The 14,447-nt window shown below is 33.0% G+C and overlaps 1 protein-coding gene across 2 annotated transcripts; it reads right to left on the bottom strand.

Moving 5' to 3' along the window:
• Positions 1–4,388: 4,388 nt before the first annotated feature.
• Positions 4,389–14,194, bottom strand: LOC144837456 (ectonucleoside triphosphate diphosphohydrolase 4-like). Of its 2 annotated transcripts, none has more exons than XM_078692573.1 (10): positions 14,067–14,194; positions 13,262–13,635; positions 12,750–12,900; positions 11,877–12,040; positions 11,581–11,738; positions 9,953–10,122; positions 9,123–9,453; positions 8,770–8,852; positions 7,602–7,763; positions 4,389–6,407 (listed from the first exon to the last, which is right to left on the bottom strand). In XM_078692573.1, the coding sequence occupies exons 1-10, from the start codon at positions 14,072–14,074 to the stop codon at positions 6,149–6,151; spliced, it is 1,860 nt and encodes a 619-aa protein (XP_078548699.1). In that variant the 5' UTR covers positions 14,075–14,194; the 3' UTR covers positions 4,389–6,148. The 2 variants fall into 2 exon arrangements, with proteins under 2 accessions (XP_078548699.1, XP_078548700.1); XM_078692574.1 differs by having other exon boundaries at positions 11,608–11,738.
• Positions 14,195–14,447: the final 253 nt, after the last annotated feature.

Here is a 14,447-nt window from a genome sequence, read left to right as displayed (position 1 = left end):
CCAAATTGCAAAAACAAATCAATTAATAAAACCATCATCATAGCACTGTTACATAATATAAATGTATTTTGTTTGTTACCATTTCCCATTGTAATTATTTTTAAAGAAATTATATATTATTTCAAAATATTTGGTGTATATAAAGACAAACTGAACAGAGCAAACAAACATTGTTTACTAGTGAATGCGACTCATCATCAGTAATTGTATTAATTAATTAACAGGTAGGTCAATGTTTACTGTTTATAATAGTATACTGTATAAAATAGTCCTTAATTTAAACTTAAAGATATATTGTCCTCCTAAAAATATATTTTTTTTCACATTTTTTGTAGAATATGTAATTTTAATGTCACATAATAGTTATTCACTTTGATCAAAAATCGGATCGAAAAAAAATATATTTACCAGAAAAAATAAAATAGTCAAATTGGCTGCCAGCCAATGAACTTAAAGATATATTGTCCTCTTAAAAAAATAATTTTTTAACATTTTTTTGTAGAATATGTCATTTTAAAGTCACATAATAGTTATTCACTTTGATAAAAAATCGGATCGAAAAAAAAAATTATTTACCAGAAAAAACCAAAATAAATAGTCAAATTGGCTGCCAGCCAATGGGTATTTGGTTGAATTTAACTGTTTATTTTGTCATTTTATAAGTGAAAACATAATTTTTTCCGTTTTTTTCTTCCTATTGAAGTGATTAACTTAACTTAACTCAAAATCTGATTTTATTAATATTCATTTTTCATGTTTTTGGGGGAAAATACATCTTTAATTTTGGTTTCCTTGGACGCGACGCAAGTACTTTAAAGTACCGCAATTTGACCAATCACAAGCGATGGTGCATCCGAACTGTTGATTGTGATTGGTCAACTCACTTGTCTACCGTCGTTGCGTCGCTTCCAAGTGAGAACCCCGCTTTAAGACCTGCAATATCTATTTTATGGTCACTTTTATGGCGGTAAATCGACTGTGTCTATTACACACTGCAAAAAAGAATAGATGGCCTTTTGCCTTAGATGGCCTTAGTAAACATATTATTGCTGAGAGGGTTACACCCTACTGAAAGAAAACTAAATAAAATATAAATAAACAAAGTGATGCAATCATAATTTTAAACGACTTTCATTGGCTGTGCGTTCATTGACCCTGCCAGTTTATTATAAAAACATACAAGTTTACAAATTGTCTTCTATTAATCAAAAATTGCAATATCAAACATTGTTTCATCTCTACTTCAGATATTTTAGTTTTTTCAAGAGAAAAAATGTTTTTACAGCTGGTATGTGTGCTAGGAGTTGCATGGTCGGCATCTTCAAAGCCAATAAGTTCGTGTAGTCTCAGTGAAGGAGACTACTGGTTGACAAAACTCGATCAGCTACACCAGTCATTAAGCAGTGAAGTAAGTCAAATAATTAGACCTATGTGTGTAATTGTAGTTACTAAATTAAATAATAATACTGTCAAATTATTGAAACAGTGCTCATATTCGGAACATGATCTCATAATCGCGTCGAGCATAGCTCATCGGCGACAGTTCCGTATGTTTCAGTTGTATGAAAAGTGCCTCTGGCGGGATTCGAACATGCGACCTCTCGCTTTACAGGGCGAGTATTATACCGTTAGATCGCAGAGCCATATCCGGTATTATTACAGATCTTTATCCACCAGATACATTCTATCATAGGCATACAACAAACGACAGGTTTAATTTGTCTCTGTTGTGGTAGATATGAAATTCCTGCACTTTTAGGATTTAGACTAGAATAGATAATTCAAATTAAATTTAGTAAAAAAAAATGCCTCGACATGAAACAATTCTATTGTATATTATGTGCAAATCAAATTTAATTTTAGTTAAAAAAAATGCCTCGACATGAAACAATTCAATTGTATATTATATATCTTTATATGTGCGATCTCGAATCTATGCTTCGTGACAGGTAGGCACACGCGCTCGCCTGCAACAAGTTAGTGTAGCGTTAACTATAAAAAACATTGTTAAATATTTGTGATTTCATTACAGAGAAACTGTGCTCCTCCTCCATGTGAGTTTGACTTGGATTCTTTTAATCAAACACCACAGGTAAGCATTTGGCTGATAATTTTAATTTACCAAATTATAATAAATAAAAACACTATTCTCCGAATGTGTGGTGCATTCTATTTAAAGTTTTAAAAAATGATCTCTACTTTAAAATAAAACTGTTAAGCATACGACTGAGATAATATTTTTAAATAATTTGGGGTTTTTTCATCAACAGGAATTGGCGTACAGACAAACGGTTAACTTCGTTAAAAACACAAACGACGTATTTAGCAGTTGGTTCAATCAATCGCAAACTTCTCGAAGTATAGGCAACTCATTGCAATCACTGGAAAGTCAAGTAAGATTTATGTCACTCATTTTTGTTTGTTAATGATCTATATTATAATAGCACTAAGCCAACATTTGTTCCTCTATCTCCTGCTAAACCGCTAGTCCAATACTAACGCTGTTCGAGTTGGGGCACCATTTAATTCCCCTTTGTCCATATAACGGAAAATGTGTACGAAAAATGTGTTATTTAGACCAATTTCTTTGCAACTGCCGAATGCTGCGGTAATTCTCGGCCATTTTCATACGTCACAATAATAGGTCACTCATGTCATTAGCAATATCGAGACAGCAGCACATGTGAAACGTGTACTATATTACTGTATACTATCTGTTTGATTCCCGAACATTAAAATCATTATAAGATGGTGCCCGTCCATTGGTACGGCTTAGTTGAAATTGTATTGTTTTTTTTTCTTTCTGAAGCTACGGAATGCGCCTTCAAATTGTATTCAAACGGGAACGACGGTCACAGATATACAAGATAGTTTTACGGTAGGTGTTGCACAATCTTAACACTTTTTTTATAGCATTAATGCTTGGTTCCCGCTAGGACGTAACGCAAGGATGTAAACGCAACGTAAGCGAGTTGACCAATGACAAGCGAAAGTTCGAATAATCCATAGCTTGTGATTGGTCAACTCACTTACGTTGCGTTCAAGATTCAATTTTATTTTGTCAATTAAAATGGAAATAATATGAGTACATTTTCAAAATTTTTCCCTCATTTTACGTCCTTGTGTTGCGTCTCTAGTGGGAACCAAGCATTAGTACCATCTCACGTACATAGAAATAATCATTGTGCAAATTTCTGCAACAATTTGCGAAGTTATTATAGTCTTTGTTTTCTGTGGGCCTTATGCGTGTAAACTGCTTATTAGTTAGTTATCATTGATTTAAATTCATTTACTTTTCCAACAAAATAATGATCTTTTTAATAAATGTTGTTTATTACAGTGTATACAAAACATGACGGTAACTGAACTAGGCTGCATCATGAGAACACAGCTTCGAGTGATAAAACGACTAGCTTTCAATGTCATACCGTAAGAATACGTCATACCTTAAGCATACGTCATACCGTAAGAATACGTCATACCGTAAGAATACGTCACAATGTTTTAATGATACGCACAGATTCAGGGAAATATATTTATATTTTACTGAAAACGATATTTAATGTTTTAACTACAACCCGGTCGCCTACGAGTACACTATATTTTATCGTGGACAAGTTTAATAAGTAATTAAGTATGAAAATAGAACTTAACAAACGTCAATACATCGAAATATTTTAAATTATTTATTGATCTAAAAATAGAAAATATTTAGTTTCTGTGAAACTAAAATAGTAGTAAACACAATGTGTACCATTATTTACGATGTTGGTTGAGGAATTTTGTGAAATGTCAGAATATTTCTGAGTACATGGATGTAGCATATGTAGCAACTGATATTTATATTCTTTTATTCATATTGTATATTGTCAGTATATCAAAAAGTGCAATGGTAAATTAAATAAACATAAGTAATTTTACTTTTTAATATTGTGGTCGCTCATAATTATTTACTTATTATTTGGATTGAACACAGACGTAACTATACACAACAAAGTGTTTATGTACCTTGGTAATCAAGCGCAGTGCGAATGCCACTGTACCACGTTATAAGCTCTGTCTACACTATCAAACTTTTTGTGACAAAAAAATGTACACATATATAAACATGATGTCATATCACTACCATATTTGGGCATATCACTACCATATTTGGGCATATCACTACCATATTTGGGCACATCACATTGTTTTTGTCAAACTAGTTTGATAGTGTAGACAGAGCTAAGAAGAGACGTTAGAATTGTTAGTGCGCCCTCTATATCGTCACACAGTCAATGTTCCTTTTTCACGCGATGAATTTGTCGCGGTTCAACTGGCATTGATAAGAACAAATGAAGATACATGCACCACACAATAAGTTTTTTCCAATTTTATTACCTCTCAAACTGACAACTTCAGAAAGATAATTTAAATAGCAGTAGTAGTAACAGTAACGTTAATAAAAACAATTAAAGAAAGACAGTAATAATGGTAATGCCATATATATTACATATAAAGACATAAAATACACAAATAAATACAAAAGTATTATACACCCAGAAAAAAACGCAGCATGTCTAATAAGACAAAAAACACATAAGTAAATAAAGAAGTGGATAAAAAAATAAGTAAAAATTCCTTTAATTAACTCCATTTAAGTACAACCAGGGAAGAGTAAAATTACGATTAAAAAATTAAAATTATAATTTCACTCTTCCCTATTATCATGGAGAAATAATTACAATTTCTATTACCAAATTCATAATTTTGGCAGCATAAACTCTATTCAACTAATATATCTATTCTAATACAAACACACCCAACACATTCCAAAATAATACCCCTCCCAAATGTTACCCATTCCTAACAATTTCCCTTCAAAATAATCCTCCATCCAGACTCCCAATCATTTTTCTTTGCTATCGAATAAACATAAAATGATTGTATAGTAATAGCACAAATAACACAAAGATGGCCTATCACATTAATTATCTTATATATTGCAATTAATTTAAACATGATTACATGATATTATATATTACGTTAGAAATCTAAACATTTTCTTTTACTGATTTATTGGTCAAACATTTATAAAAATATTTCTAATAAATAGTTGCATTCAATTTACAATTTGAGAAGGGTTATGAATAATGGTAAATAACTAGGGGTTTATACAAATTCAAGCATTTATTGATGAAGGGTAATTTTTGTTTGTCTACTGTTTAAAATAATGTAGAAAAAACCTAGGTAAAAATAATATATATTTATCACTTAGTGTATTCACAATACACACATTGGTGATACGATATACAATGCAGCAGCCTAGATTGTAGGCGGCCAAGATGGATCTAACCCCTATGATACAGTGCACAAACACAGAGAATAACAACTCTTACACTTACAGTTATCTCTGGTGGACATAAAACAGCCTTATGATGAACTCATATTGGTATTAAAAAATATTTTTAAAATAATCATAAGATTATACATTTGATTCTAACAGGCATAGAAGCTATTGAATCTATACAATGGTAAGTATAATAAATACATACATTATTTATATATAATACAGTCAATTCATAATATACATACAGCATCATATAGCACTGGTTTGTGGTCTTAGGTGATTTGGTCACTAGTTATTTACATAAAAAATACAAAAAATACAACATGAGTTTAAAATAAAAAAAATAAATTGGCCACTTTTTAAGGCCAGATCCAGCCATTGATCATTAATATAATTACAATTTGGTATTGAGCACGTATAATTATAATTAAGTATAATTTTGTATGTGTGTGCGTTTGCTATGCGCTGTGAACGGGATATATTAGAAAAAGAAGCACAGATGTATGCACCGAAACTTTGATATATTAACACTTAAATATGTTGGGCTGGACCTGGCATATTAAGTTTAAAAATTAAGTTTATTAAATTAAAAAACCTTAAATTGAAGATTAATTTTATAGAAAACATGCAAAACAGATGTAGGAACCACAACAATTTAACATAATTTTGACATAAAATATAATTATTTTAACTTCATAAATTTAAAACATAACCATTATGGAAATTGTTCATTCATATATTGTTCAGTTCCAAATTTACCAAATAGTGCATGTTTGAAAATTCATAAATAAGTTATTAAGTAGGTACAGAGTTCAAAGATCAAAAGTCAAGGTTCACTGAGGTACTTTCACGTAAACCATCATATTGCTGTCCCTCTTCCGTCATGTAGTATGCCATCGTCGGCACTCTTTTAAGCGTTACACGCCCTCCGCCCATACCGCGTAATCGTCGGATAAAAAGGAGTATCGCAGTGATAACGATGATAAAGCATAGTATAAGTATATATTCGTATGAAATTACTGAAACAGGGATCCAAGGCGGTTGGTAATTTTTTTGGAATGAACCTTGTTGGATTTCTCTGAAATTAAGAAAAACAATTCTTGTAGATTCTATAAAAAACAAATGAAAATATACAAAACAAGAATTAAATCTAATTTATTTTTAACTCCCTGGTAATGCCAAAGTACTTTAACAGTACTATAGCCTTATCCTACAATAGCCTACACAATGCATTTTGGTTTTGTAGACATGCACATACGATCCTGTTTCTTATAGCTTCTAAATAAATTTTGTATAAAGAATCTTATGTATTAGGCATACATGTTGACTATATCAAAAGGTTCAATAAATAGGTCACCTAAATGGTCTCGGAATGTTAGGCACTGTAGTGCCAGCAACATACCTTTGAAAATGAGTGAGTGGCCGAGCGGTTAAGGCAGTGGAAACGTAAATACATAGACATAACATTGCCAAATGTTCTAGGCTCACTCGCTCCATGGTTCTGGTGGTAGAACATGTCTTCTCGGATAAGGAATATAAACCGTAGGTCCAGTGTACACATCTAGCTCATGTGTACTTTAAAGAATCTAGTACATCTTTCGAGACGGGTAGTGGGATACCTGTGTACTAGTAGTACACACACAGCCACTGTCGCACAAAGTCACTTATCATACCCAGGCCCTCTCGGAGAACAGTCTTTGACCCAGTATAAATATATAATAAATAATCATCTGGTCCATACACTGGCTAAAACCTTGCTACAACTCCACCAGTATTCCCTCATTTGCTATTGCTAAATCTATTTTACATTCATGCATTGTTTCAAAAATATCGAAATAGTTTGATGGCGCATGTACACTAGATATGTATTCGTTATTCGTTACAGTAAATAATAAAGAGATTTCGATTTGCGACGAAATAGGACAGCTCTGCCGATGACCGTAAAACCAAAAATTTGCGCACGTCTGTGATAACAGAATCTGAGGTTGTCCCCTAGAACAAGAATCAAGTAAATTTGGTACGGTGACTTGACAACATCTTCTAAACTAAACATACGCGAATAGTGATTGTTGCAAAATTGAAATCTTATCGTGCTATGACCGCAAAGAAAAACATCTTTTACATGTTGATAATGATTCTTTCTCATTTTGTGTAGTAATTTAATATTTTTAGTGACATAGAATCTTCATAAAATCCGGTGTGAAATAGATAATAAATTTATAAATAAAATGTACATAATGTATTTACGCTGGTAAAACGAAGTACTACTAACCTGAGAGGTAAAAACCTTGTTCTATATAAAATTGCACCTAACGTCCACTGCACTTCTTTATCATGAATAAGACTTGCTGTACGCAAATATTTATATTCTTTAGGAAACTTAAAACCGCTATGCAATACTGCCATCATCCACGCCGATTTAAAACATTGATCACTAAAAAATACAATTCAAATATATACATAAATTCTAAATCCCAAGTGAGAAAAATAGTGTTTTAGAAAGATTCAGCTATTGTTTGTAGAAATTATTTCGCATCAGCAAGTAGTTGGGTTTGATAATTTGCGTATACGAGGCGTCAAGCGTATATGCAAAGATCACGAAAATAAATATGAAATAATGTTTATTCATACACTGAATACAGTACTTGTTGAAGTGGGGAAATTGTTGGAAATCAACTAATAATGAATGTTAGTCACGCTATCACATTACATGAGGGAAATATGTATACATTGTCAACTCTACAATTCATTCATAACTCTCTATAATATAATCAATTAAACTAAACATAATCATTATTTATTTGCAGATACGGATGTGCTTTATGAAGCCATAAACTAGTTTCAAAAGCAGTCATTAAGATCAAAATAATTTGTAATATTAGACACATATAGAATAGTCTTGTTTGTTGTTGAATAACTTATTAATAGCATTAACGAGTAAATATAGAATAGACAAAAGATAGCAGAATTGATATGAAACAAAATAAATTTTATTGTTCAGGAGGGTTTTGAGAGGGGCGTTTATTTGAGGGAGGCGTTTATTTTTTTGGGTGTAATATGGCAACATGTATAATCAAATGAATACCTCCTATATAAGAAAAAAAAACACAACATAATTAATATCAAGAAATGATATCAAGATCAAAATGCTTGGTAAATTGTAGATCATGTCCATCAATGAATTCTACTACATAATAGGAATGTGTTGTAATATAATATTGTGTATATTATGCATGTGGCAGAGCGTTTATTCGAGGAAATGAATAAACACCACAGGCGTTTATTCGAGGGGTTGCGTTTATTCCAAATTATGTTCTATGGGAGGCGTTATTACGAGGGAGGCGTTATTTTAGGGAGGCGTTTATTCAAAGCGGGGTGTTTATTCAAATAAATACGGTATCTATCCATAATTACAGTTTGAATAAATTTCAAAAACATACCGTAACCTAAATTCATCTGCTTTAGTATAAAGTCCTTTCCTTCTATGTTCTTCTATTAAAGACCATTTTGTTGCACAATATTCCTACAAAAGAAAACATAACATTACTGTATGATACATAAAAACAGAATTAATATTAGGTCACAATAAAGACCAGATAAATATAAATCAATAACAAAATATATCAACCAGAAGAATGTTTCAATGTTTGCACATGCTAAAAATTCTAAAATGTTGATGACGCCAATGCAACACAAATAGATGTGCAAACAGGTGCAGATTTTTGTTACGCTCTGTTGCTTCGGAATGTTTTATAAGTTTGTACAATCAACAAAAACAATTAAACCAACTTACAGATGCTGCTTTACGATAAACGTCGTAAGAATAAGGTCCTCCGATTCGCAAAACATCCTCCATACAATACCAGTACTCAGAAAACCCATAGAACTCACTATTGGCAAAGTTAATATTTGGCTGGAATATTCCATTTACAGAGCAGGGTTGTTTCTGACAAGGGACAGTCTTATTCAGAAGTGGTTGAATAACTTGGTGACATGTATTGAAGTCACCAGTTCCTTCTAGGTGGTATTTTGTGTTTTTATAATCAATACTGGTCTGCATTTCAACAGGCAGGCATGGGTCGAGTATCGGCGACACAGGACTTAGGCCTAGAGATGTCAAAGAACTGTAAATAAGAAAATACAAATTTATAAATCTAGTGTACTTGGTGATTAATTTGAACATGGCTGAACATAGAAAAGTTTACAGTCAATAGGGAGCTATTAATTTAGGACGACCGACAAACCATGTATTGTCGGTTTATTGTTCACATGCGGACAAAATTTGGATGCGTATGTTAACTCATTAACTTGGCAGGTTTGATGGTTTTTAGGTCCAGGGGGATGACCGACGATTGATTGATTAACATGACCTAGGTTGGTTGTCGGTCGTCACAAATCGATAGCTCTCTCTCGGGTCACATTCTATGGTCACCGTACAGATAGGCTGCTACATCAGTACTTCTATGAATGGATGGCTAGTTGGTGACAAGAACGCTACTTGGTCATACCCAGTACCGTTTTGATTTTACGATCATTCGGGAAACCACCTCACGACATGTGAAAACGTCACATCACCAAAATGCTAGACCATATGGGAATAGTTGGTGCTTCCAATATACATACCTTCTATTACTAGACAGCATGGATTTAATTAGCATATTTTCATAACGTGATCTTGCTGCATTACTTCCAAAGCCCAGGAAAGTAGTGACGTACACTCTGTAGTTATGCTCAGCTTCATGAGTATCGCAACCTAAACTAAACTCTGCTAGTAGAGATTTGGCATCTTCCTCCTACAATGCAAATATAACAACATTTAAAATGTAACCTTTAAAATAGTTTTTTCCCCACTAATGCAGTCTGGCATAGAATACACAAATTAGTATGTGCTTGGTTATAAGTGCTGCACGTGCTGTTTGAATCAATTAGCTTTAAAATTACAAATTTTAACATAAAAATATGAAATCATATTACAGCCAAAAACCTAATACTGAAATAAGGAGCTACTGATATACTGATAAAAATGGAAGTGGACACAAAAATTGACGGATACACAATTTGGTTTACAACTAGCCAGTCCTAACTGTTAGGCCTACATTTCTTCATAAATAGTAGCCTAACTAATTACAACAAATATGGTAATGATTCCCCAAGTTTCTAGTTATTATTGTGTCCATTTTATATTGCTAGTATACTTTAAGAGGCGCCACTAGCTGGCATTTTGATTTTTATTTGTAAAAATGACACACCATGTTCACCAATTTTTTTAAATTTTACAAATATTAAGCAAAATCACGATATACAACCTAGACTAAATTCCAACAAAATGTGCAAACATAATTACATTGTTAGTACTATACTACCATTGCTTTCTGAACATGCAAATTGGTTAATTATCACCCACATAATTAGTGTACATTGTATCAGAGCACTATTCAAAATAGAGGTAATTTCCAGAGTACATAATAATATTAGTGTCCAAGAAATATATAAAAATACCTAGGGTTAATGTTTTGAAAAGATGAGTAATATTGTTTGTTATTACTAAGATTGAGATTAATTTCTCAATTATTATCCTTCTGAATTGGGAGAAATATGTTAAGCTCTGTCTACACTATCAAACTAGTTTGACAAAAATAGTGTGATGTGCCCAAATATGGCAGTGATATGCTTAAATATGGTAGTGATATAACATCATCATGTCTATATATGGGCACATAACATTTTTTGTCACATAAAGTTTGATGGTGTAGACAGGGCTTAAGTAATGAATTGCAAGCAAATTATTAGAAAGTTAAAATTACTATAATACTCACTCATTCTAGCAAACTAATGCATTGAGACATAGATAGTAGTGCAGAATATTAAAATAATTCATCTGTTTAGAAATCTAGGTTTAAATGGTTTTGGTAGAGATAAATTGAGATAAAGCGAACCTGCGATTGGATACAAACTAGGGGGAAATGGGGATCCTTTAATGTAGGTAGGTGGTGCAACGGTGAAATGGATGATATATTAAGCTAGTTAGCATAACCCTTCTACTACCTAGCAAAATGCAATAATCCTGTGTTGGGAGAATGGGATGGTTTTGTATTTACAATGATATTGTATTTTACAATGATAACCATCTCGAAGCACAGTAAACTAGTTATCTCTTCTAAAGGTCCCTTCATGTATAGCTGACATCATACATATTTCCGATTTAAAAACAGATAATTTATTTTGAAAAAATACGAGTACTTGATAAACACCTTGACATTAGATGGGTCAAATCTTACAATGTACGGGACTTCAAAAGCAATCTGAGCCGACCCGCCTCCCATGTCTAGGATTCCTACGGTACGTTTGCGTTGCATGTGGTCGGTATCACCATTAATGGCTGGCATCTCAACATCAACAATAGCATCATCTAGAAAGAATCCAAGAAATTTTTTTTTTATTTATTTATTATGAATAAATAAATATCATTTAACACTTATTTACGATTCACAGATAATATTTCATGAAAAACCAAAAAAAGTAGAATTCCAGTTAATTGTACACTTACCGTCATCAGCATGATCAAACCTTCCAAGTACGTAATTTATTCCAATCCAAGCATACACGCCCTCTTGCTTTCCCGAGATCACCTCAAAATGAGTGTCCGAGAACAAGAAATCAAAATCTTTAGGAACGTCATGAATTAAATCTTCTAGAATTGCTTTCTGTTGACTAAAATTATAAAACAAAGGATTAACATAAACAATGGATTCAAATAGGGTAAAATTTAATCCAAATAGAATCTTTTAATCTTCATTGGATCACTATCATTAATGATAATAATCCACAGGCAGACAATAATAACTATCAGAAGTATGCTAATGAGGTTTGATAAAATAAATAGCTATAAGGTGAGGAATTGTTGTCATTCCTGATAACATTTCCGATAAAAATCTTTCATTATTTGGTCTGGATCTGGTAGCTACTACATAAACGCCATCATATAGGCTATCACATACAGGTGTAAGCATCCTATAGTTTTTTAAACATAATCAGTATTTTATTTTATTAGTATCTTACAATATTGTCAGTCTGTATATACTGATGTGTTGAATGTGAAATGAATTTTAAATTGTACAATGTTTACATGTTTTTTCTTCTCGATCGATCAGAGTAAAATTCCAATCTATTGGAGTTATATTGCAGTTCAGATTTGATTTTAATCAATTATATCTCTGTTCTATACTCGCTCTTAACTCTAGTACCAGTGGACACAGTTCTTGTCTACACTATCAAAGTTTGTGACAAAAAATTGTTATGTGGCTAATATATGGACATGATGATGTCATATCACTACCATATTTGGGCTTACAGCTACCATATTTGGGCACACTTTTTTTGTCGAACTAGTTTGATCGTGTAGAAAAGGCTTTAGACTTGCCTTTCAGGGAGCATCCTCATTCCCGCCGTAGCCAGTATGTATAGTGGCGTTTCTGCATGCTTATTCTTTGGAATGTGAGAGCCAGCAAACTTTAACAATGGTTTTATATATTCACTAGCATCTTCTGGGTTTTCACTAAAAGTTGATAAACCTGGGAGAAAACAGAATAGCAGAAAATGCATGAATTCAGCACAAATTAATAACACAAAACAAATAAATATTGTAAATGAAAGCACTCAGAAACTGAGTAAGTATTTGGCAAAATATATCAGCGAAAACATTATTCAGAGAGACAGAGGGCTCACTACTTGATATTTGTAAATTGGGGAATAACCTGCGACTTGCAGCCTACTGGGCTGAATTGCAGTATATTTTAATAAATTATAGGCTTCACCACGATCCTGGACTTCTTGATTATTGCTGGTAATCTAAAAGCAGTAATTAATAATCAATTTTCATCTGTAGTTCGTCTTTTGCTTATCTGTAAATAATTAATTACACCATTTTCTTACCAGGCTTAATCTTTTTAACAACTGGATTTCTATATTTATCTCTCATCTGTTGAATTTGTAACAATTTATTGTGTTTGCCGTCGTGACGCGGCCAGAAATATACAAAAACTCTCGTCCCGCTGCTTCCGGCATCTAGCACGATACCAAAGTACAAGTTTGGATTGTTTATATCAGTAGCACCATATTGTTCGTATTTCTTTACATATTTTGCATAGGAAGCGTCTTGCTCTACCTTTCGAGTCTCATGATAGATGATGATGGTTGAAGATAAAAGTAAAACAACGATAATAAACTTGACAATTGTAGGATAACAGTACTTTGTGTATCGCAAACTTAGATGCCATATTGCTGGGATTTTGCAACAGCTTAAAATCCTATAAGAAAAAGAAAACATCCTTGTAATTCCAATACAATATTCATAAACAGTGATCCTCTCGCTGTCACCTTGATGGGTGTTAAGTTAACGTGTTACCGAGGAGTGCTATAGTGAACACATTATTATTTATGTTCAATTTGAAATTGCAATTATTTTGTGTGGAATTTGAAAATTGCGGATAACACATGCATGATAGTAATGTCCCTGGCACACCGGTATGCACAATCTGTTCCTGCCAGTACCAGTGAGTATATTCTACTACTAGGAAACCCATCATACCGCCCCCTACCTTCACCCTGCCCTGTATGTGACGTGTGATTGTTGTGTATTCTTTCTTTTTCTAGTCAAGCCTATGGCCTAGCTAGCCTAGCTAGGCCTAGAAAAAACGTTCAATTAAACATGCGTAACTTCCCTAAAATCATTACTTACCAAGCCATTAATGACTGTTATATAATTCATTCATTAAAATCTAAACTAAAGTTAAACTACACAGTTATTATTTGGCAAAAATCATAATTATTTCGCCAGATCCACGACGACAAAACTGCCGGTTTCGCTCTTGCCGTTGTTCTAAGAAATCCAACCCCCCCATAATTCTCAACCCCCCCTTAACAACGCATGCGCGAAAAGGGAGTTTTTCATGTTTATTCAACGATTACACGCTTCACTGATCTTCGCTGGCTTGGAGGGGAGGTTGAAAATTTTAGCTAAGCTAAAACTTTCAACCCCCCCGTGAAAGTTAACCCCCCCCCCCCCCCCCCCGCCCACCTCCCTTCTCTTTTGACTGACCCTCCCCCATCTCTTATAGCA

Source organism: Antedon bifida, chromosome 3 (genome assembly GCF_963402885.1).
Source record: "Antedon bifida chromosome 3, ecAntBifi1.1, whole genome shotgun sequence".
NCBI lineage: Eukaryota > Metazoa > Echinodermata > Crinoidea > Comatulida > Antedonidae > Antedon > Antedon bifida.
Note: the sequence above shows the minus strand (reverse complement) of the source record. Positions and strands in the feature narration are given on the sequence as shown.

Bases quoted from the DNA above. Each gene is read 5' to 3' on its own strand.
- LOC144837456 (XM_078692573.1), bottom strand. The intron at 12,041-12,749 runs GCAAGTCTAAAG...TTATAATTTTAG, and splicing joins ATGAGGATGCTCCCTGAAAG to TCAACAGAAAGCAATTCTAG. The intron at 10,123-11,580 runs GTGTTTATCAAG...TTTGCATTGTAG, and splicing joins TTGACCCATCTAATGTCAAG to GAGGAAGATGCCAAATCTCT.